The sequence below is a fragment of the Poecilia reticulata genome, chromosome 17 (assembly GCF_904066995.2).
Source record: "Poecilia reticulata chromosome 17, P_reticulata-male-v2, whole genome shotgun sequence".
NCBI classification, from domain to species: Eukaryota; Metazoa; Chordata; class Actinopteri; order Cyprinodontiformes; family Poeciliidae; genus Poecilia; species Poecilia reticulata.
Window position 1 is genome coordinate 24,468,322 of NC_088846.1, and position 27,644 is coordinate 24,495,965.

The following is a 27,644-nucleotide window of genomic DNA, read 5'->3' on the forward strand; positions in this document are numbered from 1 at the left end:
TTTGTTACCTCTTATTGTATTATAACAAGTATTAAGATTATTTAGCATAATCGGCTCTACATAAAGTCACCAGGTGACTGAATCCATTCAAACCCAGAACAGGATGTACCATCATTTTCTCCAGCTGAGAAAACTTTAAATGACAAGAATAAAATGTTCCTTTCTTGATTGTCTGCACTGCAAAAACACAAAATCTTTAAAAAGTATTTTAGTGCCGATATCTTAGTACACTTGAAATAAGACACAACTAACTTAGAAGTAACTTTCCAGTAAGATGCAGGAGCCTGTTTAAGTCAATAATATTAATGAAAAGCTGCTAGTTACACTGTCAGATTATTTATTTTATAACGAGACATTTTTCTGATGTTATAAGGAAAATAATCTGCTGATGGTACAAACACTTATTCATCATTTATTGATTTAAAACAAGCCTAGTTAGTTCTGACTTATTTCAACTGAATATGTAGAAACTAGAACAAAAATACCTGGTATATTTTGTGTTTTTGCAGTGTTATAATCAGTTGGAAACTCACCTAATTACTAATAATTGGTTTGGGGGGAAATTAAAGTTGTGATGAATCACAGATAAAAGTTGGCGTTTAAATATAATTAGTGTAAGGAGTTACTACGTTTTCTGGCGTTTAGGAATTAGGAATAATGTGGGTAATTGTAACTGATCCAAAACAAGAGAAGTTTAGTTTGTTTTAACTTCAGACAGAGGAGAAATGTGTGTTTTTATTCGGTGAATGTAAATACACTCAGTCCAAGCCGTGGCCTCCTTCCCTTTGAGTCACGACTTGCAGATAAGTTCGGTTGTTGGCGCCGTCCTTTACTCAGAAACACCCTTGAACTTAAAACACACCTTTGAAGCTCACGTGCAGCCGGGTTCTGCCCTGAAGGCAAGACTCTGTGTCATTAAACCCAACTCTCCTCCGAGCCGCTGCAGAAAGGTGAAAAGAACAAAGCGTCGGCTTGTTTCTGCTCCTTTTTTCCACCAGATAAAACCCGAACCGCCTCCCGTTTCTCCACCCCATACCAGGCAGGCAATCATAAAGACAACAAACGCCTCCCCCCCACTGTGAGTTCATATTCTAATCAACTGGAAGGAGAGGACCCAGGCTTCCTGCTGGAGTGTGCAGGCTTGCACTCGGTTGCAACACACACTCCCTCCGCCTTAATTGACTCCATATCAGCCAGCTAGCCACTGGTGCAGACTGTACAGTGATGCAGACACTGCTTATCCCTATAACTTCCCCCCAGATGGAGGAGCGGAGAGATAACTGCAGCGAGGACCACACAGACACACCCCTGGAAAAAGAAAATTATAAAAATGATTGCCTTGGCATGAATACAAAAGATGAGCTCCAGTTTACCAAGTCAGAGAAGCTCTTCCGGTTTTCCTGCTCAGAAACTGCAGCAGTAGGTGGCAGGAAAACGTCAGAGGGACTTCAGGAGGGAGAGCGGTTTCAGGAGGGTGGAGGCGGGTTGAGAATGAAAGGCAATCTGATAGATGAAGAAGAGGAGCGAGGAAGAGGAGTGGCTGCTGGAGACAGAAGCACTTTGGAGACGGGGGAAATGTAGGGCAGCAGAAACACGGAGGGATTCCAGGAGCGATCAGCAAAAGTTGGAAACGAGGAGATTTCTGGAGCCGAACTCAATCAGGAGTTAAAACAAAGAATCAACCGGGTTGAAATGAAACACATAATATTCACAGAGTGCAGGGAAGAAGAGGATCAGCACAAATACGCCCGAGGATAACGAGTTTTATCTTTGCTTCTTTGTTGTTATTAACATCATTAGTAGATTATTGTTGTTAATTTACAATCATTAGTTTCTTTAATTGTATTTGTTTGACATATTATGATGAAGTATTAGAGCCAGTTGTGATATTATGACTTTATTCTCCTAAATGTATTTGTTTATTAGTATTTCCCCAATACTCCATCATATTATGCAATTCTGTAATATTGTGAACATATTAGGTGTATTTGTACAAGAAGAAGACGTTGGTAATTATTCTTATACCATATGTCCGATTGTTATTTACAATAACAACATTGGTCAGTTTTCTTGTTCTGTTATGAGACAGTTTGTAATCATTTAGTGTTTCTGTAATATAACTTTTTTCCAGCTCAGTAGTCGTATGAATACCTCAACATGTGTTGGTAGGTAATATATTTTATTAAAATTGGATGTTTCTTCCTTTTCAAACAAGCAGCAAGCTAATTATTTTGTCCTTGGTTATGTTTGCACGTCTTCTCTTGTCCTTCTGGTTACTTGTTTTCCTTGTTTTTAAAAACCTGTTTGAAATAAATGGATAAATAAATAAATAAAATGCACCCTCACTTTCTTCACACTGCCTTGGAAATTATAATATCCCATGAGGTCATTATGCAAAGCAGCAGGGAAACGTCATTAAAACATCTGCAGGACCTCCTGAAATCAGGATCCGAGCTGCAGCCGCCTTCCTCTCATTAATGTTTATTCCAGAGTCGGAGTGACATGTCGTCTATAATCCCCTCTGATCGGTAAATGGGGAGTGATCGGGACGGTTATGTTCCTGCGCTGCGTGGTAAACAATGGCCTGAATCAATAACGAGATGCTCGTGTTGTCAGGAGAAGTCTGCTCGCGTCTCTGTGCCTCTCTTACACTTTCCAAATCACATCTTTCTCCGGAGTGTAAAACCTGCCTCTTCCTGCGCCAGACACAGCCAGCTGGAAAAGAAACCAAGGAGATAAAAGAAGCCGAATTTGACGGAGATGATGGGAGGAAATCTGGCACTCAGGCAAACTGTTAAGCATCAAGCTCAAGATGACAAACAATTTTCACACCGACCCAAAACATCTTCCTCCAGTCTGTGAAATGGCGTGTTAAAGAACTAAATCATGTTGGACAGAATCCCAGAGAAGCAATTTGTGATGCGCTCTTACAAGAACAACAAAGAGATATCAATAAAACATTCCCAACACATCAGCTGCCGAGCGGGAAAAGCTCTGCTGCCCCTCTGAAATATTTTCATTGCTAAATGCTCTTGCTGGAGTGTGTCCATTATGTGCTGGAATGGAGGATAATGAGCGCCTGTAACTGAAAAAGGAGTGTGTGGATGATTGTGTGTGCATAAAACACCAGCTGCCGGTGACAACACCCGTCAAGCAGGAGGAATCTCGAGGGAGGCAACAGATTTTAAATTGACAGGCGGAGCACGTGAGCGTGGCTTCAATTCCACCTGAGCTTCTGTGTCAGAGTTTGTGTGCACGCTTTGCTAAGCGCTCACAACGCCTCGAAAACGTCCCAATGCCACTTGAACTGCTGCACATTTGGTTAGACCAGAAACCACAAACTTAACACAAATTAAAGTGTAATTATGGAGACGTTGTCATTTCCAGCAGGGCCGGCCAAAGCCTTTTTGGGACCCCAAGCGATTTTTCATTTGGGGCCCCAACATGTCAAGTGTAACTGCTTTAATGAGCATCGTTTGTAATTAGCGTACATCATCCCAGTGTCGGTTGGCGCTATTGATTTCAACCTTACAGGCGTAACAAACTAAAAAATAGTATATCATTTGGATTTTAAGCTGTAAAGTCGTATTAAAGTGCCACATTATTTTAATTATTTGAAAGTAACATCAGCTGATACAGCAAATTTGCGTAAACTTGTTAGCAAGTTTGATATCTTGCTAACTTGCTAACAGCAGGAAGAGATTAAACTTTTTTTTCTTAATCATGCTGGCTTAGTGCACTTGGGAGCCCCCTGGTGGTGTGGAGGTCCTAAGCAGCTGCTTAATTTGCCTCTTGAACCACCAGTCCACACTGATGTAAACTTCCATATGAGATCTAAATCCTGAGATCTGAGTGTATGCGACTCCTGTGTACATTTTGTCAAATTGAGTGTGAAAATTTGACACATAGCGTGGGAGGTCGTTGCAGGGTCACGACGGGTCGGTCAGAGCATGGGAGGTCGTTGCAGGGTCACGACGGGTCAGTCAGAGGCCGTTTTGTTTTTTGTGGAACATCTACTAATTTATTGTATCCTACTACTCCTCTGGGTTAAAAAAAAGCATTTAATAGAGCAATTTGTGCTTTCTAAGCCAGTAAATACTCAGTATGTTCAGACACCATAGGAATCTAGCTGGGATAGAGGGAACACACCTCCAAATTGCCCCAACTCCTGGCTCTGCTGGTTGCTGGGAGACCAAGCAGACCCAAACTCTTGAGTTTTTCAACAAACAGAACCCCTCTAAGCCAACAGTCATCACTCTCCATGTCATAGAATATAATATGCTTTATTGATCTCCAAAGGGAAACTGCATATATCATCATATCATCAAATACTGCATCACACTCAGCTGAGGAGAAAGACACACACCTCTACATTGCTCTGAAATTCGGCTTAATTCATCAGTAGCTGGTAAACAGAAGGAAGTTGTGAATTTTTGACCAAAAGAATTTCCAGAATCAGCAACAACAAACAATGATTTTCATTCCCACAAATACTGTGGTACGCTCAGGCCTTGTAAACCCGCTACATGTAATAATCTGATACAATCAGGCTTCAGAACATAATTAAACATTATTGGATAATATACATATCGAGATAGACACGTGATCGATGTCAATAGATAATATGTCTGGTAGAATATATGGAATATTAACTGAACGCTGATTCAGAGCCGCACAGCATTCTGGGGGATGTAGGCAAAGGAAAAGCTTTGGCCACTCAACCTGTCACGGCTAGCTAAGCAAAGTTGGTGGGATCAACTAACTCAATCACTCTTTGGTTACCTAGCAACAGCTTGTTTCGTAACTTGTGGTTACCTAGCAACAGTCTGCTGAGTAACTGACACAGCAGCAGTTTAAGGTTTTGCCACTTTGCTTCATAACTGCTGGAGTGAAAACTGGATAAAACGGTTAGGATCACGCCACCATTCTGGCTGCATTTCAGATCTTTAAGACAAAAATGAATCAGCATTTATTGATATTAACTGACATGAAATGCTCATATCGTGATGAGTTTTTCAGCAGTATCATCCAGCCCTATACTACACAAATATAAATTGTAACTTTAGTCAATAAATGCTAAATTTTTGGTCATTTAGTTGCTTTTTCAGGCTTGTAGCCAGAACCCTCGATATTAACCAACATGTTGTTCAAGGATTTCGACTTGGGAAGCTAGGAACACACTTCTTGTCATATTTGTAACATAAAGGTGTAAAATTGAAAAATGTAATGAGAAAATGCTAAAAAAAAAAAAATTTACATGAAGAAATGCAGGTAAGGCAGGAAATGGAAAGTTGTAGAAAACAGATCAGGTAACAGATGGATCCAGTGAAGAACAATGAAAATTGAGGAGCTTATATACAAGACTGGGTGGAAATAGAAAAAGACCCAAGTGAACTAATTAGAGGCAAATGAGGAACAGCTGAGGCAGAATGCAGGCAGCTGTATATGAGGGAAGGAGACTAATTAACACAGGGAAGCAAAATAAAGACTCCTACCCACTACATAATCAAAGGACAAAACTAATAATAATGATCAAAGAGAAATAAATCCAATGAATAAAGATCAAAACAAGAATAAACCAAATTAATATGGACAAGGAAGTGATCAAAACACAAACACGGAAGGAAGCCAAAAGCCAAACAGCTCAGGATCATGACGTGTCTAAACTGTGCCCATGGTCGGCTGTGCTGGTTGCTGGGAGACCGAAGGAAGTTACGACCTTTTCAGGCCGCAAGAGTCGATAAACCTTCTGGTGACAGCAGGATGTAGCAGTTATGAAGCATTTTAACAGGTTAAAAGGGTCACAGCAGATGGTAAGTGGTCTTAATCTGGCCTAAAAGTACAGACTGTTAAAGTTGATTAATTTGAGAAGCTTAAAGCAAAAGAAGAGCGTTGACATCACACAGCAGCAAACTGCTCACAAAAGTAACAATGGATGGAGCCGACGAGCCAGCAGTATCACCACGAGGTTATAGCAAGACAACGAAAGCTAATAAAAACAAAGCAGAGCTGATAGCAATGGAGCGTTGACTGCAACTTCTGCAAATGAGTCTTTTTAGATGTGTAGTCAGAACCAGGAGTGGTGGGATGTGTTTCAGTGACACAAACTTTTCCCATAAGCTCATTATTATAATTTTCAACTATTGTTTACGTCCCATTTACTGCGTCTGACTTGTTCTGATGCAGAATTATGGCGCATGTTTCGGACTAAATACAATATGACCGTTTAGACTGCAGACGCTTTGAAAACAATCAGATATAGTATCACATATTTCTTTTTCAGAATTAGACTCTTCAGACTGCTGTGAAAAAGTCGGATAAAAGTCAAATATGGGCAGAAAAAAGCGGATTTGTTTTTCATTTGCTTGCTGTGTGATTGTAGCCTAATACCTGCAAGTTTAGATGTTATTTATATATGAAAACCTAATAAAAACAAAGCACAGCTATGCAGTATATTTAAAATCTTTTGAAGTTTTCAAACTATACCATTCCAAGTAATAATGTCGAAGTTTCTACTGTGAGCTGCAGGAACTTAAAGGAGAGCTTTTTATCTCCCCAAAGACACTTTTAATAGCAGCGCGCTAATGAAATGAATCATAAAGCTGGTGTTTATTACCAAGGTAATGCCTTTTCATTTAGTTAATGAAAACACGTCTGAGGTGTTATAATTGTCAACCTGATGATTAGGAACACAAATGAGATACATTCGCTCAGGTTGATCTTCAGTATGAAGGTAATGATTCCTGCCAGCAACTCTGGAATGGACTCGCATCAGTGAAAAGCATTTTTTCTTGTTCTTTTCTCCTGGTTTTTACCATGGCGATGAGCTCCTCCGTAAACAGAAGGCTCATTAGTTTAATCCTGAGTGTATTCAGCTTAGCAGGAATTCATAAAGACCCAAACAATGCATCGGTGCATGCTAACAGCTTTCTGTCGGGAAGACTCTCCCACGGCATTTTATCCCTTAATGAGCCCTGATCAGCCGCTGAGGAAAAGGTGGAAAACACAGAGCCGCAGCACAGGAGCAACTCTTCAATGCATTCAGGTGATTCAGCTACGTAAATATGAACTCCTTCAGAAAAAAGGTTGCCTTAATCCATCATTTTCTCTTTGTTTCATTCCTTTTCGTGACGTACTTGAATGAGCTAAAACAGATGTGTTCTTCTGCTTTCAGACAGGTGGATGAAAGGCTCACACTGCAGGACTTGATGCTCAACTGCTGACATCCAATTTTTCATTCTTTTGTCTGGTCGTTCATATGACTTATTCAATGCGACTGCAATCAAACATCTGTGTGAAGAGTTTATGACCCCGAAGTGACCCGTATGCAGCAGCAGAAGAACGTTGACGACACACAGCGGCGCATTGTTTAAGTAATAATGGATGGAGCTTTTTATGGACCCACTTTATTCAGCAATGGGAGCAGAATGGGAACTTGTCACGAGATCATAACAAGACAAAAAAAGATAATAAAAAGAAAGAACAACACGGCGTTGTCTGCAGCTTCTGGAGGGAAGATTGTTTGGATGTCTAATCAGAACCAGAAGGGTTGGGATACATTTTAGTTCTTTCTTATTTCTATAATTATAGTTTTCAGTCTCTGTTTACCTCCAGATTTACAGCCTCTGCTTTTTTTTCTGAATTATGATGCATGTCTGACATCAGTGATGTAAAAGTAAAACAATGCAACATGACGGTTTTGACTGCAGACACTTTGAGAATAGATTCGTATCCAACTTAGTTCCACATATGAAAGTGAAAGATCAAACATTTTGAATTTAGAAAGATCTGAATGGGACGGTTGAGACTGCAGTGAAAAGGCCGGACAAAGGTCGCATAGGGGTCGCGTAGGGGTCTCAATCGCCTGCTGTGTGACGTAGCCAAAGAAAATTCAACAGCTCATCTGTGGTTTCCCGCCTGCGCCCGTCTCACCCTGAATCTGTTCCTGGGCAACCTTTACTGGTTAGCTGTGGCTACAAAGGCTACAACTAGTGATTATTTCAGTGATCAATTCTTGTATTTGTTATTCAGCTAATTAATCGATTATCGGATTTTAAAAAATTGGCACTTTTTGCAGATTTTTTGGCTAACCACTTTTTTCTAGAATATTAGGAATATATTAGAATATGCAAATAAACAAATAAGTAGTTTTAAAATAAGAAAATAAACATTTCATTGCACAAAATGCAATAAGCCAGCGCTCCTTTAGTGACCCTTGAGCAACATGTGAAAAGTTCGGCCATTTCTCCTGAGCTTAATTGGACAGCAATTATCAAAAGATGCTTAATACGCGATTTGTTTTGTACAGAATTTCACCAGGTGAAGCTAAAGCTGATGCCATTTGATGAATTTTCTGTAGAAAATATTTAGACAAATGTTTTTTGTTTTGTTTTTTTATGCAAAATATGTAGTTTTGTACAGTTTTGGCTTAATTACTGCACTGAATCTGTTATTCTTCCAACAAATGGCCTTTTTTTAAAACTCCCGTTAACGATTATTTCAATAATCCATTCATCACTATTAATCCGATTAATCGTTTCAGATGAAACAGAGCTCTGCCGACAAAAAAAAATAAAACTATTGTAATTCAGGCCGCAGTGAAAATAACAAGTTCCTTGTGGGCCTTATAAAGAGAGGAGGTCGAAGCCGAATGCCTTACGCTGTCAAAAGGGCCATAAAGATGTAAAGAAGAACGGCTTCTGAACGCCTGACAACCTTTATTCTGAGCTTTATGTAGCTGCGGAGTCCTTGTCCTGTCCTTTGTTGTGCTGCTGGGAGCTGCAAATTTAACAAACATATCATCTGACAGCGTCTCTATAAAACTCCTCGACGCTTGTGCATGATAATGAGATTCAAATCAGCTGGGATGTGGGCTCGTTGTAAAACAGTGGGAAGGTTTCTCCTGCTGTAATAAAGTAATGTGGGGGCCTTAATTGCAAGTGGCGTGAAACCCATCAAATATAAACCGATGCTATTTTTAATAAACGCCTGCAAACGTGACTTTTGCACATTTACCGAACTTAGAACAAAAAGTCAGCCTATTTCCACACTGTGGATTATTTTTAACACCAGCATAAGTGTCATTAATGTTTAATTAAAGCAGAATGATATGATTGGTCGGCGTGAAAGCCATCCTTGAATTCTCATATTTCCTCCAAGTTAATGCTATTCAAAGGTGACCTCAGGGAAAAGTTGTGGTGCAAAACAGAAGTCAGATTTTAACTCTGAATTATCATCTGAGACCTGACAGAGGCTGGAATAAAGACAGCTGGCCGGCGCTAATAAAATTAACAGATGCAGAGGCTCGTATCAGCGGCGCAAACGAGTATCTGTCTGTTTATGAGCAGAAGATGGCTTCATTTCCTCGGCCTGCAATTAGTGTGTTAATTCCTCCTTCCATCATCGTCTCATCAATATTGCAGCCAATGCCCTGATGATGATGATGATGATGACAGCATCAGATGCTCTGCTAATAGCTGAGTGGAGATGCATCAACAGCATGGGCATTAATATCACTTATTAGGCTTCTGCAACTGCATGCAGATATAGAAACTTTGTCAACGGTGCAGACGGCTCGGTGGCGGCAGCACTGATGATGGTTACAGCACCAAGGTGAAAATATTGGCTCTCAAAGGCGCAGAACTCTGATTTTGTAGGTTAAAAATCATGACTAAACTCAGCATTCAGTCTTCTCTAGCAGGCGTCTTGCAACATGTTGACTCTACAGTATTAACCCACTCTGCCAGGCAAAACTTCTCCAAATCTAGCAGCACCATGTAATTCTGCAAATTGGAATTACGAAAACAAATTAGCTTATGAAACGTTTTAGCACCAAGATGAGGTGGTTTTCTGGCTGTATTTAAATTTGGGTATTTCGCAAAACTGTAATGAAACACTTTTTCACATCACACAAGTCACACAATCAACTAACGGATGTTACTACTGGCGGAAAAGACAAAGAAGACGACAGGAAGTGGTAGGAGAATGACGGCGCAAATTGATTCATGTGTGATTTTAATTGCTTATTATTTACTGGGAACACCGCAACTGCAAAATCGCGTGTTTATATATATTTTTATATATATATATATATATATATATATATATATATATATATATATATATATATATACACACCGATACCGATCACATAATTTTATTTATTTTTTATCATAGACACTACCGGTTACATTATGTGGAAAAAGAAACCATGAATTCACCTTAATTTAGACAAAAACTTGTTTTTAATAACTTTTTCCAAGAAAAAAACAGGCATTGTGCAAATTGTACTATTGGTAATACTATCTTTAACAGACTGATAACATATGGAGGCTCTGAAGAGGCTAAATAATGCAAAGAGCCAAAATAAAACCTCTCAACATTGCCAAAAAATTCAAGTATAAAACTTAACATTCAAAGACAAATACAGGATCCATTACAATAAACAATCCAGAGTTACTGAATGAAAACTTTCTGTTAGCATGGCGGCTAGCTGATTACTGCTAGTTCTGAGTGGTTGTTTCTGACTGAGCGGAGTAATTATGCAGAGCAGGGAGGAGATCGATTATTTTTTTAGGGATTATCTGTCTCATGTTAGGACAGCGAAAGTTTTAATGTAAAATGTAATTTTTTAGGTTAGATGCTGCAGCATTAAACAGAGGTTCGGTGTGAGAGTCACTACCAGGTGGAGCAGAAGCGGCGCTCCGTCTGTGAAATATTACTACCCGTAGCGCATAGCAGCGGTTCAACAGCGAGAGCAGAACCAGCGTCTTACATCGCAGCTCGAAGACTTAAATAATTTTGCGGGTTATTTGTTTAGCTTTCTGACCGTCATGCTAATCCGGGTGAGTGTTTGTAGCTGTGCGCTGCTTTACCTGCTATCTGATCCTCCATATGTCTTTTTTACTGCAGTGAGCCTCGATGTAGCCAAACTCCGTCAAGTATGGCATTGTTTTTATGTCGTATTAGCTTCGTTGTGTTGATGCATTTTGACGTGCTTCACCCCACGTGCTTCAATTTTCCGCCGCAACACACAAACATCCCCATTCACTCAGTGCGTTATAGTTCCACATCGCTTAGGATTTGTTGCTGCGCGTTTGTGCAGTGTGAAGGAAAGAGGAGACCAGCTGCAAAGGCAGGCTGCGAAATGAGATGCAGGTGATCGGCTTGTGTGATCGGCAACAAGAGACCGTGATCGGCGATCACCGATCATACACTTTTTCACGAAAATCGGCCGATTATAATCGGTGGCCGATCGATCGGCACACCTCTCTATATATATATATATATATATATATATATATATATATATATATATATATATATATATATATATATATATATATATATACTTTGTCAGAATATTGACAAAGTTTTGTAATGGATACGTAACTTATTAGGACATCTCTAGTCTATCCTCTTGAGAAAACTCCACAAAATGCCTTCCAGGTTTAGTTTTTGACATTTATTTAAATCATTTTTCTGTTTTCATGCCTCCTGCACAACCAACAAGAATACAGCCAGTGGTTTCTGGATGGTAAGTCAACAGGAAAACACTGGTCTTTCCCAGCAGCCATTGTACAGGACCTACAGAGATTAAACCAGCTGACCAACAGAATTGGGACTGTACTTGGGTTGCTAGGTAACGGGTCTGGGCTTGGCTGAGGTTGCTAGGCAACGGAGCAGGGCCCTCAACATTAAATTCTTTCAAAGTAAAGTGGAAGTTAAACAAAATTGAATTAAATTTACTTAAATTTCAATAAATTGAAGCATAATTGAGCATAATTTTGGATTTCCAAAAGTAACATTTATGATAATCCCAAGAGTAGCAACATTATTTAATTTTATATTTCAGGAGGTTTTTGAAACGCTTAATTTTCCAGACTGAATTTATTGCGAGAAAATTGCTGGATGGTTTTAGAAGCAGCTGAAACCCAAATGGAAGCACAAAAACCCACAAAACATGTCCCTTTTAATAATTAGGCTTTACAACTGGCGTGTTTCTTATCTGGAAAGTTCACAAATTACGGCTGGGCTGTTCCTACCATGCTCATCACTCACACCTAAAGCAGCTGAGTCCAGAGGACGGAGAAGCAAAGAAATCTGCTTTATTGTAAAAGCAGCTGCCAGGCGTTACCTTTCTACTCATTACATGAGCCATAACAGATTTTCCTTTGCTTCCTTTATATTGAGAATACACAAATTCACTGGTGAATACCCAACAAGAGAGGATACAAAGAAGCACAGCGTGTTAGATTTATCCCTTAATCGAGAGGTAGCTTCCTCTCTCCCACCCATCAGCCGTAATTGCTTTCCAGGCCTGAGCAGGAAAGGGCCCGGAGCTGCGTTGTGTTTGGCGGGAACAGAATGCACCAGAGATAAGTGGGAATCCAAAAGCATGCTCCGATTGGGACCGCTGTGGTGGAACCAAATCCCCATTCTCTCCTGCTCGGGCGAAAGTGAGCATTTTTAGTATTCTACAAAGAGCTTCTGTTCAAAAATAGAACAAACCGCCTCAGTTGCTGTTAGCTTTGTAACGTGGGACGGCTCAAAGGCAGCCCTCACAAACACACAAAGTGCAGACTTCAGTGGTGGTTCGCATTAGCTGACAGAGGCATCGACCACAACGGCCTAACTGGGGAGGCTTTTTTTTTTTTTGTTTCCCCATCCAGCTGCTGAAAAGCTAAATCCTAATGAGCGGTGAAAAATGACTTTGCTGCTGGAGAAAAAAAAAAAAAAGAGAGATGTAGCTGTCAGAGATGAAATATTAAAAATCTCAGTTCTCCAGCTGTCACCTTTGCTTCGGTTCATAGAAGGATGCCTTGTCATGTCTCCTTGGCACAGATAGATTCCCACTAACGCCTTCCAGCAAAGTGTACCAAGTCAGGGAGAATTTGCAGCCTGGATATGTCTAAAAGTGACTCTAACCAAGGCTTCAGCTGAAGAATATCTCCTTTTTTAAATTCTCTATTCCATCTCAGTGGGGTTTTCAGTAGCTGCTCCCAGAAGAGGAAGCACAGAGACGTTTCAGATCTACTTTTTCGGAGGCAGCTCTGCAAAGACAGAACTTTTCCTAATTTGATAGACATTGTTAAAAAATGTTAGACTTTAAACTTCCAGTTATTTTGCAATTTCCATCTAAAATCCATACCCGTACCATCCATTCGCCTTAAACTAAATCCAAACGTAAAAGCATCTTTTTAGCAAAACATCACCACATTAAAAAAAACACTGAATGTGTATTTTACCAAATGTTATGCAAATGGAGTCCTGCGTCTTTTTACAAAAGTTTCCAACTTTTCAACTTCAATTGTTGAAAAGTGTTTAAAGTAATTTAAACATCCTACAAAGCAGTTGGTTGACTTATTTAGCATTTAAAGTGCAAAGAATACTGAGACAAGCAGATGAGGAGAAAGCTACCACTCCTTTTTGTGAAATTTTGACTTAATATCCCCAACAGCGACATATTTATTTAGATTTAAGATTAAATAAAAGTTAAAGTGTCACTCCAAATATCAACTTCAGCTTTTTTCAGACCTGTTTGTGCTAAACGGCACAAACCGGACATGCTAACAGATGCTAACAATAAAGAGCTACCATGTGTTTCCCGTCAAAGATAGACCATTTTAAAGGCAACACAGTTTTTACTTTATGTGCTTGCTGACAAAGGCAAATGATATCATGTGCTGTGGCTGTATGATTTATGGAAGGCAGACAAAGTCAAAAGCTGCAAATACCAAAGACACAACAACAGCAGAACGGTCAAGAACAACAACAAAACCTGTTCAGAAAACATTTCTGGCAGTAGAAACTGAAAACTAAAACAACCTACATGTGGCTGACTGATGGAGCAAATAGAAAACTGATGGAGATTTGAAACAGAAATCAAAACGCAGACAGTTTTCTCACCTGATGGTCTGGTAAACTCAGCTAAATTAGGGACCAAAATGGCAACATTTGTTACATTTTCAGCTGCTGCAGTTCTCGTTCACACTGCTTCGTGTCAAACTAACCAGATCTTGGTTAGTTCCTGGGAATTGTAATAGAAAATGTACTAAAAGGTGGAACTTTGTAGGAAAAGTCAGAGGTTTCTTACCGACCTCGTCCTCAAAATCCAACATGGCTGCCTTGTATTTAACACACACAGTGCTTTGCACCTTCTTCTAGTCAACCTGTGACTAAAGTATTTGAAAATGCTGTGAAATTGTTATTAGTTAAATATTCCAACAGTAGTTAGTCCGGCCACATAGCACATTAAAAACAGTTTTACTAGGTTTAAGTTTTTACTATAAATATAATTTCATCCACTACCTGACAGTTAATTTAGGCTGCACAGTGGCGCAGTTGGTAGAGCTGTTGCCTTGCAGCAAGAAGGTTCTAGGTTCAATTCCCGGCCCCGGTCTTTCTGCAGGGAGTTTGCATGTTCTCCCTGTGCATGCGTGGGTTTTCTCCAGGTACTCCGGTTTCCTCCCACAGTCCAAAAACATGACTGTCAGGTTAATTGGCCTCTCCAAATTGTCCCTAGGTGTGAGTGTGTGTGTGCCTGGTTGTGTGTCCTGTGTGTCTCTGTGTAGCCCTGCGACAGACTGGCGACCTGTCCAGGGTGACCCCACCTCTCGCCCGGCACGCTAGCTGGAGATGGGCACCAGCAACCCTCCCGACCCCACTAAGGGACAAGGGTGAAAGAAAATGGATGGATGGATGGATGGATATAATTTCATATAATTACCTGACAGTTAATTTGGTAACATTTACCTGGCAACTAATCATCAACATTGTTCTGAGCACCATAAAAGGCATCTAAAATGATGACACAGTGGTTTTAGACAAAGTACAGGTTTATTCGTTGACCTTATTAAAGAAGAATCAACAAAAAACTGGAGAAATCCTCTAAAAAGGTCATGTAGAAAACCAAAACAAGAGATAACAGGCAGCCAAACTTGGAAGAAAGTTCAAAGAACTATTGATTGTCTCTGTGAGAGCATGAATACACTACAAGAAAGTCTGAATGCTTAGAAGCAAAAACTAAAGCAATTAGAGATGACAGACACTCTAATCCCCAACCGGGAATAGAAGCAGAAACGTTTCAGGAGCAAAGCTGATTCAGAGAACTGAGGATTATCGACTATGACCCGATAAAAACGTACCCAGCTCCTGCGGTTACTTCTTAATCAAAGCCGTATTTTAAAAATGAAAAGTTTTACTGTCTGTTGAGAGAAAAGTGAGTTTTCCGAAGCTTGAATTCAACATCTTGTGGGAACAATATGGCTGCCAAGCCACAGCCCAAAACAAATGAATCACCTGAGATGTGAAATGAATTTGCGAGGTTTAAGTTCCAGAAAACAATAAGGGAGAAAAACTGCAACCTCAACAGTTGCCAGAAAAAGTTCAAGGCTTTGCTTTTAATCATGTGAAAATCCTCATTGTGAGTCGGGAACAGCGAGCCACATTTGTTCGTCTCCTGCTCCACATGTTTGACAAGACTCCTCCATTACTCCGACTACACCTGACTTCCCACTCGGAAATCTGCATGACTCCGGTGTCAGGGCAGCAATCAGAGGAAGAAGCTCACACATCTCCGCTGAGAGACAGGCGGCAGCGTTTTTTCTGCCCTTCTTCTCCTCGGTGAGAAAATAAAAAGCAGGATAGGACTAAAAGAATGGAGGCCCCGCTGGGATTTCACACCATCTTTCACGCATGTGTCGGTCGGTGTCTTTCCCCTCTTTCGATCTGCTGTCTCTTTCGCTCAGGCTGAACCTTTTCTGACTCGTCTATTCTCTTTTATCACCCTCTCCTTTCCATACCCTTCCTCATCTTTGTCCTCTCATTCTCTTCGCCCTTCTTCTGAAAGAGTTTCTCCATCCCCTTCATCTCCAGCCTAACTTTTCCTCCTTATCTCTCAGCAGCACAAACTGTACAGCGGCGGCACACTAAAATTGCATTTTCATTTGAATGCACTCCAGCCCTGTTTAGTCAGTTTTAATCAAACTCCAGTTCGTTTTTCTAGAAAGTCTGGTTCGTTTGGGGATGTGTGAACACGCAATCGAACTCTGACTAACCAAAACAGCGAACTCCGCCTAAATACTGAGGGCTCGGTTGAGTTGAAGTGAACTCTGGTGCAGTTTGAATGCAGATGTGAACACCAAGCAGACTGGAGCAGGAAGTGGACTGGGGGATTCTGGGTAAATACAACAAAAATAAAAGTGCTAGTCTAGTGCTAGCAGAAGAAACGACTTGTGGTTTTTCACCAAAGATAAAAGAAAAATCCAACAACCGCTAAAATCTATCATTACTACATTTCTTTTTTACATTTTGTGAGGCTTTCATGTCGTTTCCTTCAGTAGGTCTTGGTGCAGCGCCCCCACAGGCGAGGAGGGGAACAATGAAAGCAAACTGCACAAACTGAAAATGTAACAAATGTTGCAATTTTGGTCCCCAATCGGACTGACTCTACTGGACTATCAGGTGTGAAAACATACTCAGATTACAGTGAACAGTGGGCCATAACTTGAATAACAGAACTATTTATTTAACTAAACCAAACACATGGATCTGTTTTGCATGTGAGAACTGTTTGTTTGATCAAGCTTGTGATGCTATTGGTGTATTTAAGTGAGCTGTACTGGTGCACAGTTATCAAATGCATTTGTAATTCTGTACATTTAAGTAAGTGTTTAAAAAATGTAAAACAATTCAGAATTGTGTTACTGTATCAGATCAGTATTGGTAATGAAAAAAGTGAATCAGTGCATCTCTAGACAACATGTTAATCTATGTATGATATAAAATGAACAAACTGACAGCTTTGGTGGGGAGGCCAGTCAGATGTCAAGGGTAGCCGGCCCCCTCTGACCCCCCCTGTGGCTACGCCCCTGTTATCTTGTCTCTTTCCTTGGCAGCCCTACCAATACTCCTCCATAAGTAGAAAGAAATTACCCTTCATTCCGACCCAAATCAAACATGCTGCAGTAAAAATATTGAGCACGGAAATCTTTATGGATTTTCAGGAGCAAAAATAAGGCAGAGACGGTGGAAGAAAAAGCATTTAAAATTCCTGACGAATAGCACACAGCCTTTCCGACACTTTCTGTGTTGTGAAGGGTTTAATACTCTTGTGGAAGATAAAGTAAAGCGGTCAAAGGCTGACTGGCATCGCACCGCTGCGTGCCGGCTGGCTTATATCTCAGACAGATCAATATAGCAAAGAGGTCAGGCAGCAAAGAGGAGGAAGACAAATGGTCAAGTCGGAGGACTTTTCTAAACACTGATCATTCAGTGCTGCAGGAGAACAAAAATGAGATAAGGATGATGACTTTTACAAGCCATGTGGTATCCTGCAGAGGATGCAGTCCTCAGAACTGGAAAGGGCAACGTTCTGGAGTGGAAAAACGCATCCATATCATCAAAGTATCGATTACAAGAAATATGTAGGACGATAAAACGGCTGGTGTGAAGAAGTGTAACCGATCTGCAGAGGAGCCGTGGCCCCTAATGATGTCCCCTGTCACCAAAATGCCAATAAGCTAAAAGCGGAAAGAAAGAAAAATAAATAAATAAGCCTGCGGTTTACTTATGATGCTCGGCTGCTCCGGTTCACTCGAAGAAAATCAATTCTCATCCGCAGCTGCGCTCAGTGACGCATCGCAGACAAATCCTCATCAAATCAAAACACACATGGTCACCGAGTATTGGCTTTTCAGGCCGGGCGAAATGTGCGTCCTGAAATACGACATACTGCACATTCATCTAACGCGGCGTTCGATATGTGAGCGATCAGAGTGACTGAGGAGAAAAGACTAACCGCTCCTCTGGAGCACAGATTACACAGATTTATTTTTTTATCTATAATCCAAAACCTATCCTGATACATCAAGTCAAAGCAAAGATTTATAATGATTTGAAATGCTATGAAAAAAAACAGAGGCCCACATACAAACAGTTTTTCCTGACTGTAACTTTAAATCAGACTAAATGTTGTTTAGATGGTATTAAGTAAATTATTTCTGTTAGTTTAAGGGTGAAATAGAGAGCAAAAATCTTAGGCAACTTTTTAAATTACTTTCTTAAAAGTTAGGTTTAGTTACTTCAGGAAAGCCCAAATGCAAATTATTTCTATTTTATTTTATTGGCCAAAATAAAAAGCCCAATAAATGAAACAAGCACCAAGCAAATAGAGTCCTCTCTTTATCTGTAGAAGATCCAGTTCACATTTCCACAACCAGAAAGCCGAGATGCAGCCACATCTCTACAAGATGGACCTCTAGAAGGTGCATCTTCTTCCTTTTTCTTTTTTTTTCTGAAATATTTCAGTGCTTAAAGACAATTTCACCAAACAAACCATGTAAAATTTATGACAATATTCCTGCAACCAAATGCCCTAATATCACCACCTTAATTTAATAACACTGTTTTAAACGAGCTCTGCGTGTTTAATTCGATCTAAATCAGCCGATCTCTCATCTGCAGCAGGAGTTAAACACAACTGGAGAGATTTATGAACACCACCTGGCGATCTTAAACGATTAACAGAAGAAGGAAATGACTTTTTATGGATTTAATGAAAAATAATTACTGGTGAGTGAAGCTGCTAATTGCAACTTCAACTACTTAAACCCCATGATGGATGGCATCAAAATAACCTTGGAGGTGATGGGAGATGCTAATTTTGTTTGTTTATTTGTTCAAAAATGAAACTAAACTCCAAAGTTTTTGGAGTCGTTTGGCCTGCGGTTCCCAGTGTCTCCAACTTCTGATGAAACCAATTTGTTCCTGTTCCAGAACCAGAGCCTGCAGCCATAAAAACACAAAGAAATTGGACCAATACCAGCAAATTCCCCCCAATGGCAGAGGATGAAATTAGTCTGAGAAACACAAGGAATACATCTCAGACTCAGTTTTCTTCAAAGTTGAATTTCATTACAGGACAGACAGAAAACCCTGAACAAAAACCGCCAGGAGGAGACATTTTCTCTCTGACTGAACCAGAAGACGCCTAGAATGACATCCGTCACACAAAGTGAAAGTAGAAACGTTCATAATCAACAGCATCAAATACTACAAATCAACTGTGAAGCCCGGTGGTGGAGATGTGATGATTTGTGTTTACTTTGTCTCCAGTTTCTTGTCATGCTCTAAACCAGCGGAGTCCAACTCATTTTCGTTTTGGGCCAAATTCAGATCACGAACGCTCTTAAAGGGCCGGTTGTGCCAGAATGTATTGATAAAACCTGATCACAAACTGTTGAAATATCAATCAATCCTTAAAATTAAACATTTTTATTGAACATCTTTTCAGTTCCTCCAGGATTTTGTGTTTGTGGTGCTAATTTGAAAATAATTGCGATATTTGTGACGGTAAATGTGACTTTTCATTACTCGCTGTATAGATCATGGATTATAATCTGACATCAGTTAAGGCTGAGGCAGCTGATTAGGACAAGTAAGAAACCAACCCCATGATGGATGAAATCATCCATCATGAGAGAAATCTGCAATAAACTCCCAATTATTAGCACAAAAAACAGAAGGGATTTGTTAAAATTTGTGTGAATTTCCACGATAATTCTCAAGAAACTGGAGGGACTGATTGATATAATTTGGCAACACATAACGATCAGGAGACATTTTCAAATTTCCTGTCAACTACAAACATTTTTTAACTAAAAAACATGGCAGCTGTCTGGGCGCCGTGTGGGCTTAGCAGGTTTTCGGGGGGAAACCATGAAGTTAAGTACAGAGCTGAGTGTCTCAGACCGATTGGAAAAATTTTTCCATACAAAATGTTTCATTCATATATATATATATATATATATATATATATATATATATATATATATATATATATATATATATATATATATATATATATATATATATATATATATATATATATATATATATATATATCGTCTGTCACAATAAATTTTCTCAGTAATAAACAATAATATTGTGGTTTTGAGACCATCTTCATAATGTAATGCAAGTTTTCCCTCCCAAAGTCTAGTAATAAACACCTGGCACTGGAACTGAAACACAAAAATCAAAACGATAAATAAAGAGGAGATAAAGCCACACACAACCGAAACCATGAATAAAATTGATTATGACGTCTCTGTAAACAAAACTGAGCTTCAAACACTATTAACCATCAGGCTGAAAGTTATAAATATAATTTTAGTTTGTCACGTGATTAACTGATTAATTAGTTATTGCTTCTGGCTTTTATATAACGTTGAAGTTTCACACATTCGAATGTTTCTGTTTCATTTTTCCGTTTACATCTGCATCAAGACTGAGCTTCAAGCTGCCTGGTGTTTAACATAGACGGTCATTTACACACCAGGCTATTTCTGATGTTCAGGAACAACATGTCAACTCCTAAATCTCTGCAGCCGACACATTCGCATGCCGTTGATTTTCTGTAATCTGTACCGCAGCAGCCTTCTGTAAATGCACGCAGCTTGCCGTCCAATTACTCATATGCAAATGCCGTAATCTGACGATACACGCTTTCCAGAAGCCGGCAGATCTCCCCGAGACAGAGATGGCAGCAAGAATTGAGCTGCCACTCATGGAGTCCACAGTCCTGCCACAGATGGATTACAGAACGGGCCAACTAGAAACCAGACCAGAAACCCGAAGCCACAGACGTGACTTTTCATGTCGAGATCGTCAAACAGCGGCAGGGAACGCAAAACAGGACAGGGCAGGAGGGTACAAAATTAAAAAAGAGAGAGTGAAGAGATGCCTAATTATTTTAAGATGCAAAATTAAACATGGATTGATGCAAAATTATGGAAACAAGCAAAAAACAGAACAACAGAGAACATCGTACTCATAAAATGTCAAAAACAGAAACTGAATCAATTCATATGGTTACAGAAAGACGGCAAATAGAAGCGATAGAGGAAATATCACTTTTGTGTTTGAAGGAGGCACAAAAAATTTGTAAAAGGATCATTTATATAGAATACAAAGAAGCTACACAAGAGAAAAAAAAGAAAAGAAATGCAGGAGCTTACCGAAAGAAAGGATGCTAAACTAATGTTACGAATAAAAGGAAATTCAAGGACTTTTAGATCACTACAAAGAAGGATAAATAAGTCTGATGAGGATGTAAATGGTTCAAAGGATGACCAAAAATAATGCTAAAGGATTGCAAAATGGCTACAAAGAGACAAACTAGAAAGAGATACATTAAAATAACTGAAAGGAAATTAAGAAAAACTAGAACTGCACAATCCCAACTTCAAAGAACCATAAACAGAAAATATGAGATGCAGAATCACCAAAGAGAAGAAAAACTAAATTAATAACAATGTGAATTTTCCACTGTGAGATTAAACTTTTTGAATGAAGGCTAAAAAAGAACTTAAAATAGTTGCAAAAGAGTTTCAGAGACATACAATAGAGTCAAACGTTGTAAGAAAAGGTTACTGAAAGTTTAAGGGGTAGAAAATAAAGAGGTTTTAAAAAACTGCATTTAATAAAAAAATATGAATTTAACTTTTTCGGAAAGTCGAATGAGAACAAAAACATAGAATGACCACAAACAGATGCAGCATGTCTACAGATAGAAACACAAACCAAAGATTGAAGCATAAAACAGAGAAGAAGAAAAGAAAAAGGGAATTCAGAGACGACAGAATATATGAAACGAAAAGTAATTGTCCTCCAGGATGCAACACTTCAAAACAAAGTCATCCAATCACAACAAAGAGATGCCAAATGACAAGAAATATAAAAGGCTACAGAAAAATCACAGAGACATGAAAAGTAGCAGCTAAAAGATGCAAAAAATGACATTAATACAATTTAAAATGTTACACATGACAGATATTAGTAATTATGGATGCAGAAAGGACAAATACCACAAATAGATGCAAAATGTTTAGAGATGCAAGAGACTTTTGAAAGTTTCAAAATGACTGCAGTGAAATGAAAAACGGTCACAAAGAGACGTCAAGGTATCAACAGAGAGAAACATAAACCAAAGATTGAAACATCTAACATAGGCACAGAGAGAAGAAGTGTGCAAAATGTCTGAGATTTTAAAATATGTAAAATGGAAGGTAATTCTCCTCAGGGATGCAACACAAAGTCATCAAATCATAACAAACTCATATCAGATGGCAAGAAATACTAAAGGCTGCAGAAAAACCCCAAGAGAAACATGAAAAACAGCATCTAAAGGCTGAAAACATGCCATTAAGACACTTTAAAATACCACAGCACAGATGTTAGTAATTAGGGAAGCAAAACAGACAAATAAAAGGCATAAAGTGACCACAAGTAGATACAAAATGCTTAGAGAGAAGCAAAAGGCTTTTGAAAGTTGCAAAATGACTGCAGTGAAATGGGGGGAAAAAAACATGCAAAATGGGCACAGAGATGTCAAAGTATCACAAATGGAGGATAAGAGCTCTGAGGGACGTGGAATGGCTGCAGAGACAGAAAACGACTAAAAAGCTGCAGAAGGACAATTTTTATTGAAATCAACCCGACACAAAAAGAGACCTGCAGACCATAAAGTAACCGCAGTGGGAGAAAAACTACTGTTCTATGGAGCAGAGGAAGATTCAGACCGTCAACTAAATGCTGCCTGAATGAGCCTTCACCTTGTGAGCAGGTAGGTCTGCTTTACTTGCAGAGCCTTTAGCTCCCTGCTACTCACATTGATTGTTTTCTCCTGGTAAACAGATGGAAGTCGATAGCCGGCGGTGACGTCAGGGCTCGGCTCGCCGAGGGTCTCCTGGGTTTATCAATTAGAGTGGAAGAATGCAGCCAAGGATTTCATTTGTAGCCTAAACCGTTATTAGCAACGACAGGTGGGTATTGAGTGTGGCGCAACACTGCTGGAGAAAATTGTGATAAACGGCAGAGAGGAGCCTCTCCGCCTCTAAGTAGATGAGTGGCGGACGGCGGTAAGAGAGAGCATGTGTGTGCTTTCATGTTCGAGGTGGAAAGAGAGAGATGGACTCGTAATGGAGGAAATTTGAAACCGGCTTCGCCTTCACAGGCTCCGGCTGCTACTTTGCAATGCATTAGATGCACATTCAGAGTTTTCATCCCCCTGAATAACAGAAGAGCCACATCTGCCTACCTTATGGTCGATGATGCCGATGTATCCCTGGAGGGCCGGCAGGTGAGGCTTCGCCGCGGTGCCGCAGGCTTCGGGCGGCTGCTGCAGATGCTCATGCTGTCGGACGCGGGTGTCGTTAGTCTCCCTGGAAGGGCTGTTGAAGCTGCCGTTGTACACGAGGAACAAGCTGGCGCACAGGAGGAGGACGAGAAGCACGGCTACCCCATGGCGCTGGAGACAGAGACGCAGATGCAGACTGATTAGCCCTGCTGAACCTGAACTGGACCAGCGGGGTCGAAGGTCAGTCCTCAGCGCGTCTGGCTCAACACATCTGGAGCTGATGAAGGGTTCACTGCCAGAGCTCTGCAGAGTGATGACACGCTATGGAGGTGACCCAACCATTAAAGCTGTGATGGCGAAGGACTGGGCTTGAAGGGGACCCGTTATGCAAAACTCACAGTTTTAATGTTTTTATGCTTCCATTTGGGTCTGAACTGCTTCTAAAAAATAAAAACAACAGCCCAAGCCCTTAAAATAATATTTAAAAACACCCAGCGGCGTGGCGGTGGCGCAGAGGCAAAGCGTGACCCAAGGAGGCCTCACTCCTGAATGCGGCAGTCACAGGTTCAAGTCCGGGCCTGATCAATCAATCAAGTTTATTTGTGTAGAAACAAGGCAGGTCAAAGTGATTTACATCATAGAAACCATAAAGGACACCATGCAGTCAACATATGAGAAAACCAGCAACAAACATCACATTTTGATGAGTGACATCATCAAAGTCATCAATGCACATCATATATATACTTGAAATAATACAAAACCCAAGAAAATATCATCTCCCCCCTCTCTCATATCCCACCTTCCTGTCCATGCTAAATACACCACAGCAGACCAAACTTTAAAAAATAACCAACCAACAAACATCCAGACAGATTTTAGCAATAAGTTTGTGGTTTTTGGTGTCTGGAAAATGAGCCGTTTCAAAAACGTCCAGAATGTAACGTCAGCAATCAGCAGGCACTGCCCCGTCACCAAGCAACCCCAGCAAGGCCCAGCCCGTCACCTAGCAACCCCAGCAAGGCCCAGCCCGTCACCTAGCAACCCCAGCAAAGCCCAGCCCGTCACGTAGCAACCCCAGCAAAGCCCAGCCCGTCACCTAGCAACCCCAGCGGAACTCCGTCAGCAAAACTCACAAAATGTCTCCAGTAAATTTGATCTAATTTCTATTGGAAATATCTAATAACATTTGATAGTAACTTACAAGTAACTTTTCAGCATGACATAGGAGCTTGTTTTCAGTCAATAATCCCGTAGAATTGATGAAAAAGCCAGATTATTTCTCTTATGACAAAACATTTTCCCATGCGAGTGAAACTAGTACTTTTTTTTATCATCATTAAAAAATTAGTGACTTAAAACAAGTTTGCTGAAAAGTTACATGCAAGTTAGTTTTGTTTTATTTCAAGCGCACCAAGACATTTGCAGACCAAAAATACTTGGTTAATATTTTTTGTTTCTGCAGTGTGTGTTACTTCTGCTACTAGAATGTCGGTGTCGCTCTTCAACGAAGTCTCGATCTGTGTAAGCTGAGAAAATCTTCACTTCTGTAAGTTAAAAACAACATCTGCGCCGTCATTTTGGGCATTTTTCTCTCTACGGCAGTCAGAGAGCAGCGTTAGGAGTGACTGAACGGATTAGGCAGCAGCTCCATGCCTCCGTTTGTCTCGGAGGCTCCTGCCGCCTCTCATTCTCTGCCTGCGACAGACTCACACACAGACAGCAACAGAAGGAGTGTGAGCTTTCAGCTTATATTGTTACATTTACAGCAAAGAGGAAGGCGTCGCAGTGAAGTTTAAAGTGAGGGAGCGGGAAAACATTCATAACAGATATGTGCGTTTGTGTCTGACTGGCTGTTATCCTGCCACCGCTTCGAGGAATTACTCGCTTCCCAGCAAACTCACTGCCATAGAACATTTTCCACCGACAGGTAGATTCATTACGTCGGGAGGGAAACCAAAACCAAACATCACAACGCACATTCAGGAGTTCATTTAGGCAGAGTTTAAAATTTAGGTCACATAAAAGCATTTTTTTATAAATAACCCTGATGCATTGTTTGGATTTTTTAAACCACAAAACCTTTAAATTGATGCTTTTTTATGCTTTTCCACGGAGCAACAGACCTGATTTCAACATTCAAACAACCACATTTAGATACCAGCTCACTGGTATTTAAACCAAGAAAAACTGACGGATCTAAAAGCCTCAAAGTCTGTAAATCAAGTAAAAATGGGGTAAAGTATAAACTTGATTTGGTTCAGTATGAATTTAATAACAGCATCAATGTGCAGGAAAAAACTCTGAATGTTTGTTAACTTGCAGGCAGGAGCTGGAGTGAGAGACGGACATTCAAGAAATCACATTGATATTAGCAAAAAACAAAGAGGCACAACATTATGACCAGCACATGCATCGCCGGCTAAAAACATCTGCAGACTGGGAGGCGAACAGCACAGGGGCGACCCAGTCTGCTGACCGCATCATGCACCCAACCCATCAATTTTGGAGGAAAAACATATCACATATTTTTAACTTATTTGGCTTTTTTCCACCATGCATTCTGCATTACAAATGCATTTTTTACGGAGACACCTTGTGGATGTTGTGCAGCTGTGAGTCCGATCCAACTAGAGGCAACTCAGCATCACTGCAAAAACAACAAATTTAACAACTAGATTCGGTTTAGTTTCTAGTGCAAATATCTTGGTACACTTGAAATAAGACAAAACTAACTTACAAGTAACTTTTCAACAAGACATAAGAGTTTGTTTTAAGCCAATAATTCCTTAATATTGATTTTAAAAAATTACTAGCTCCACTTATAACAAGATATTTTTCCCATAAGTGAAATTCCAGTGGAACTTGTACTTTTAAAGATCAATATTATGGATTTATTGACTTAAAACAAATCTTATGTCTTGTTGAAAAGTTGAATGTAAGCTAGCTCTGCCTTATTTGAAGTGTAGTAAGATATTTGCACTAAAATGAGACCAAAATCATTTGGTAAGATTTTGTTTTTGCAGTGTCACTGACATTCTGTGTAATAATCTACACATTCATGAAGACGTATATAAAATGGACTTTAACACAAGAGGTGGTGCAAAAATAACTCATTTCCTGATATTTCATTATGGGTTAAGTCCATATAATGGTGCTGAAGAAAAACATATTTCCTTGGAGTCCAAAGTATACTTATAAAAAAAATGCTATAATAAAGATATAAATAAGTGTTGGTCGCTGTCAGAGGTCATAATGTTATGCCTGATCAGTGAAACATAAATTATGCACATTGTAAATTCATAGCTTTTGGAGGTTCCCACTTCTGCCCCTCTGTGGCTGCAGCGCTGATTTCAATATTTAAAGAAGTAAAAACAAAATCTCCAACCCGCTATAATTAAAAACTAATGTTTATTCGCATGGATAAAGAAAAAAAAGTTCTGGAAATGATATAAATGATCGTTTCATGCAGGCGTTTTCAGTTTGAGTTCAAGTTGAAACAAAACACAAAACACAGAGAAGATTTGAATTTGCATTCCAATCTTCTCTTCCTCGTTTGTAAAATAAAATACTGCTTATAAATTTACAAGAACGAAAAACGTTTTGTTTGTTTTTTTATTTCGCGTTTCTTATCTTATATTCTAAACGTCAAAGTCAAATTTCTTGTTTATGTGCATCAACTGGACGAGTAAAACTGTAAAAGTTGAAACAGATTCCATGAAATCGCATCGAATCCAACTGACTTTGACTCTTTCAAAAATCAAAATACGCCCATAAATGTCCAATAACTAGAGATTTATTGCACTTTTTAGAGATGCAAAAAATGAGACGGTAGCGTTTGGCCGGTGGGAATCAGCCCGTCAGCGCGCTGAGGTCCGAGCTGCGGCGGAGCTCTGGTGCCAAACGGCGCGCACAGCTGGATGTCTGACGGTCCAGATCCTCTAATCCCCTCAGCGACATCATTCATCACACAGCCGTGATGCAATGTGGCGACCTGATCTGGCTGCACTCGAAGAAACGGAAAGAAGAAAGAATTCCCCTCACCCCCCAAACAGTTGAGTGCTTGAGAACGCGCGGCAGAAACATTTACCATAGGTGTCTTCATCTTGCTGCTGCGCGCTGTCTTAACGCTGCGGCTCAGTGCGTCTGGCTCCACTTTTCTGCTCTCATGGTCCGGACTCATCCGCGCACATCCTCCCCCGCCCCTGGATCCGCTCCGGTCCTGATCCCAGCCCGCCTCGGAGCCTGAGTGTCTCCAGACTGGAGTCCGGGCGAGATTCATACGGAGCGGAGACCGCGGCGACAGATGTTCGCTGTACTGTACATCTGCTGGGTCTTAACGCCGCCCGGCTTCCGGTGGCGCGGCGGAGAGGAGGGAGACCCGCGACTTTTACTGAGGGGTAGAAATACATACATAGATGAATGAATGAATAAATCATGACCGCTTTACGAAAGAGGATTAGGGTCACTGAAAACAGGAATTCTGACTTTTTCTCTCAGAATT

General features: G+C 40.1%; 1 protein-coding gene across 1 annotated transcript in view; it reads right to left on the reverse strand.

Annotated features, from left to right (window-relative positions):
- st6galnac5a (ST6 (alpha-N-acetyl-neuraminyl-2,3-beta-galactosyl-1,3)-N-acetylgalactosaminide alpha-2,6-sialyltransferase 5a) overlaps positions 1-27,644 on the reverse strand; it is a 71,794-nt gene extending 44,150 nt beyond the window's left edge. The window contains exons 1-2 of the mRNA XM_081597969.1: positions 27,231-27,644; positions 23,102-23,311 (exon numbers count right to left, since the gene is read on the reverse strand). Of these exons, the coding sequence (XP_081454095.1) occupies positions 23,102-23,311; positions 27,231-27,422 (402 nt within the window). The 5' untranslated portion in view covers positions 27,423-27,644. The remainder of the gene's footprint in view (positions 1-23,101; positions 23,312-27,230) is intronic.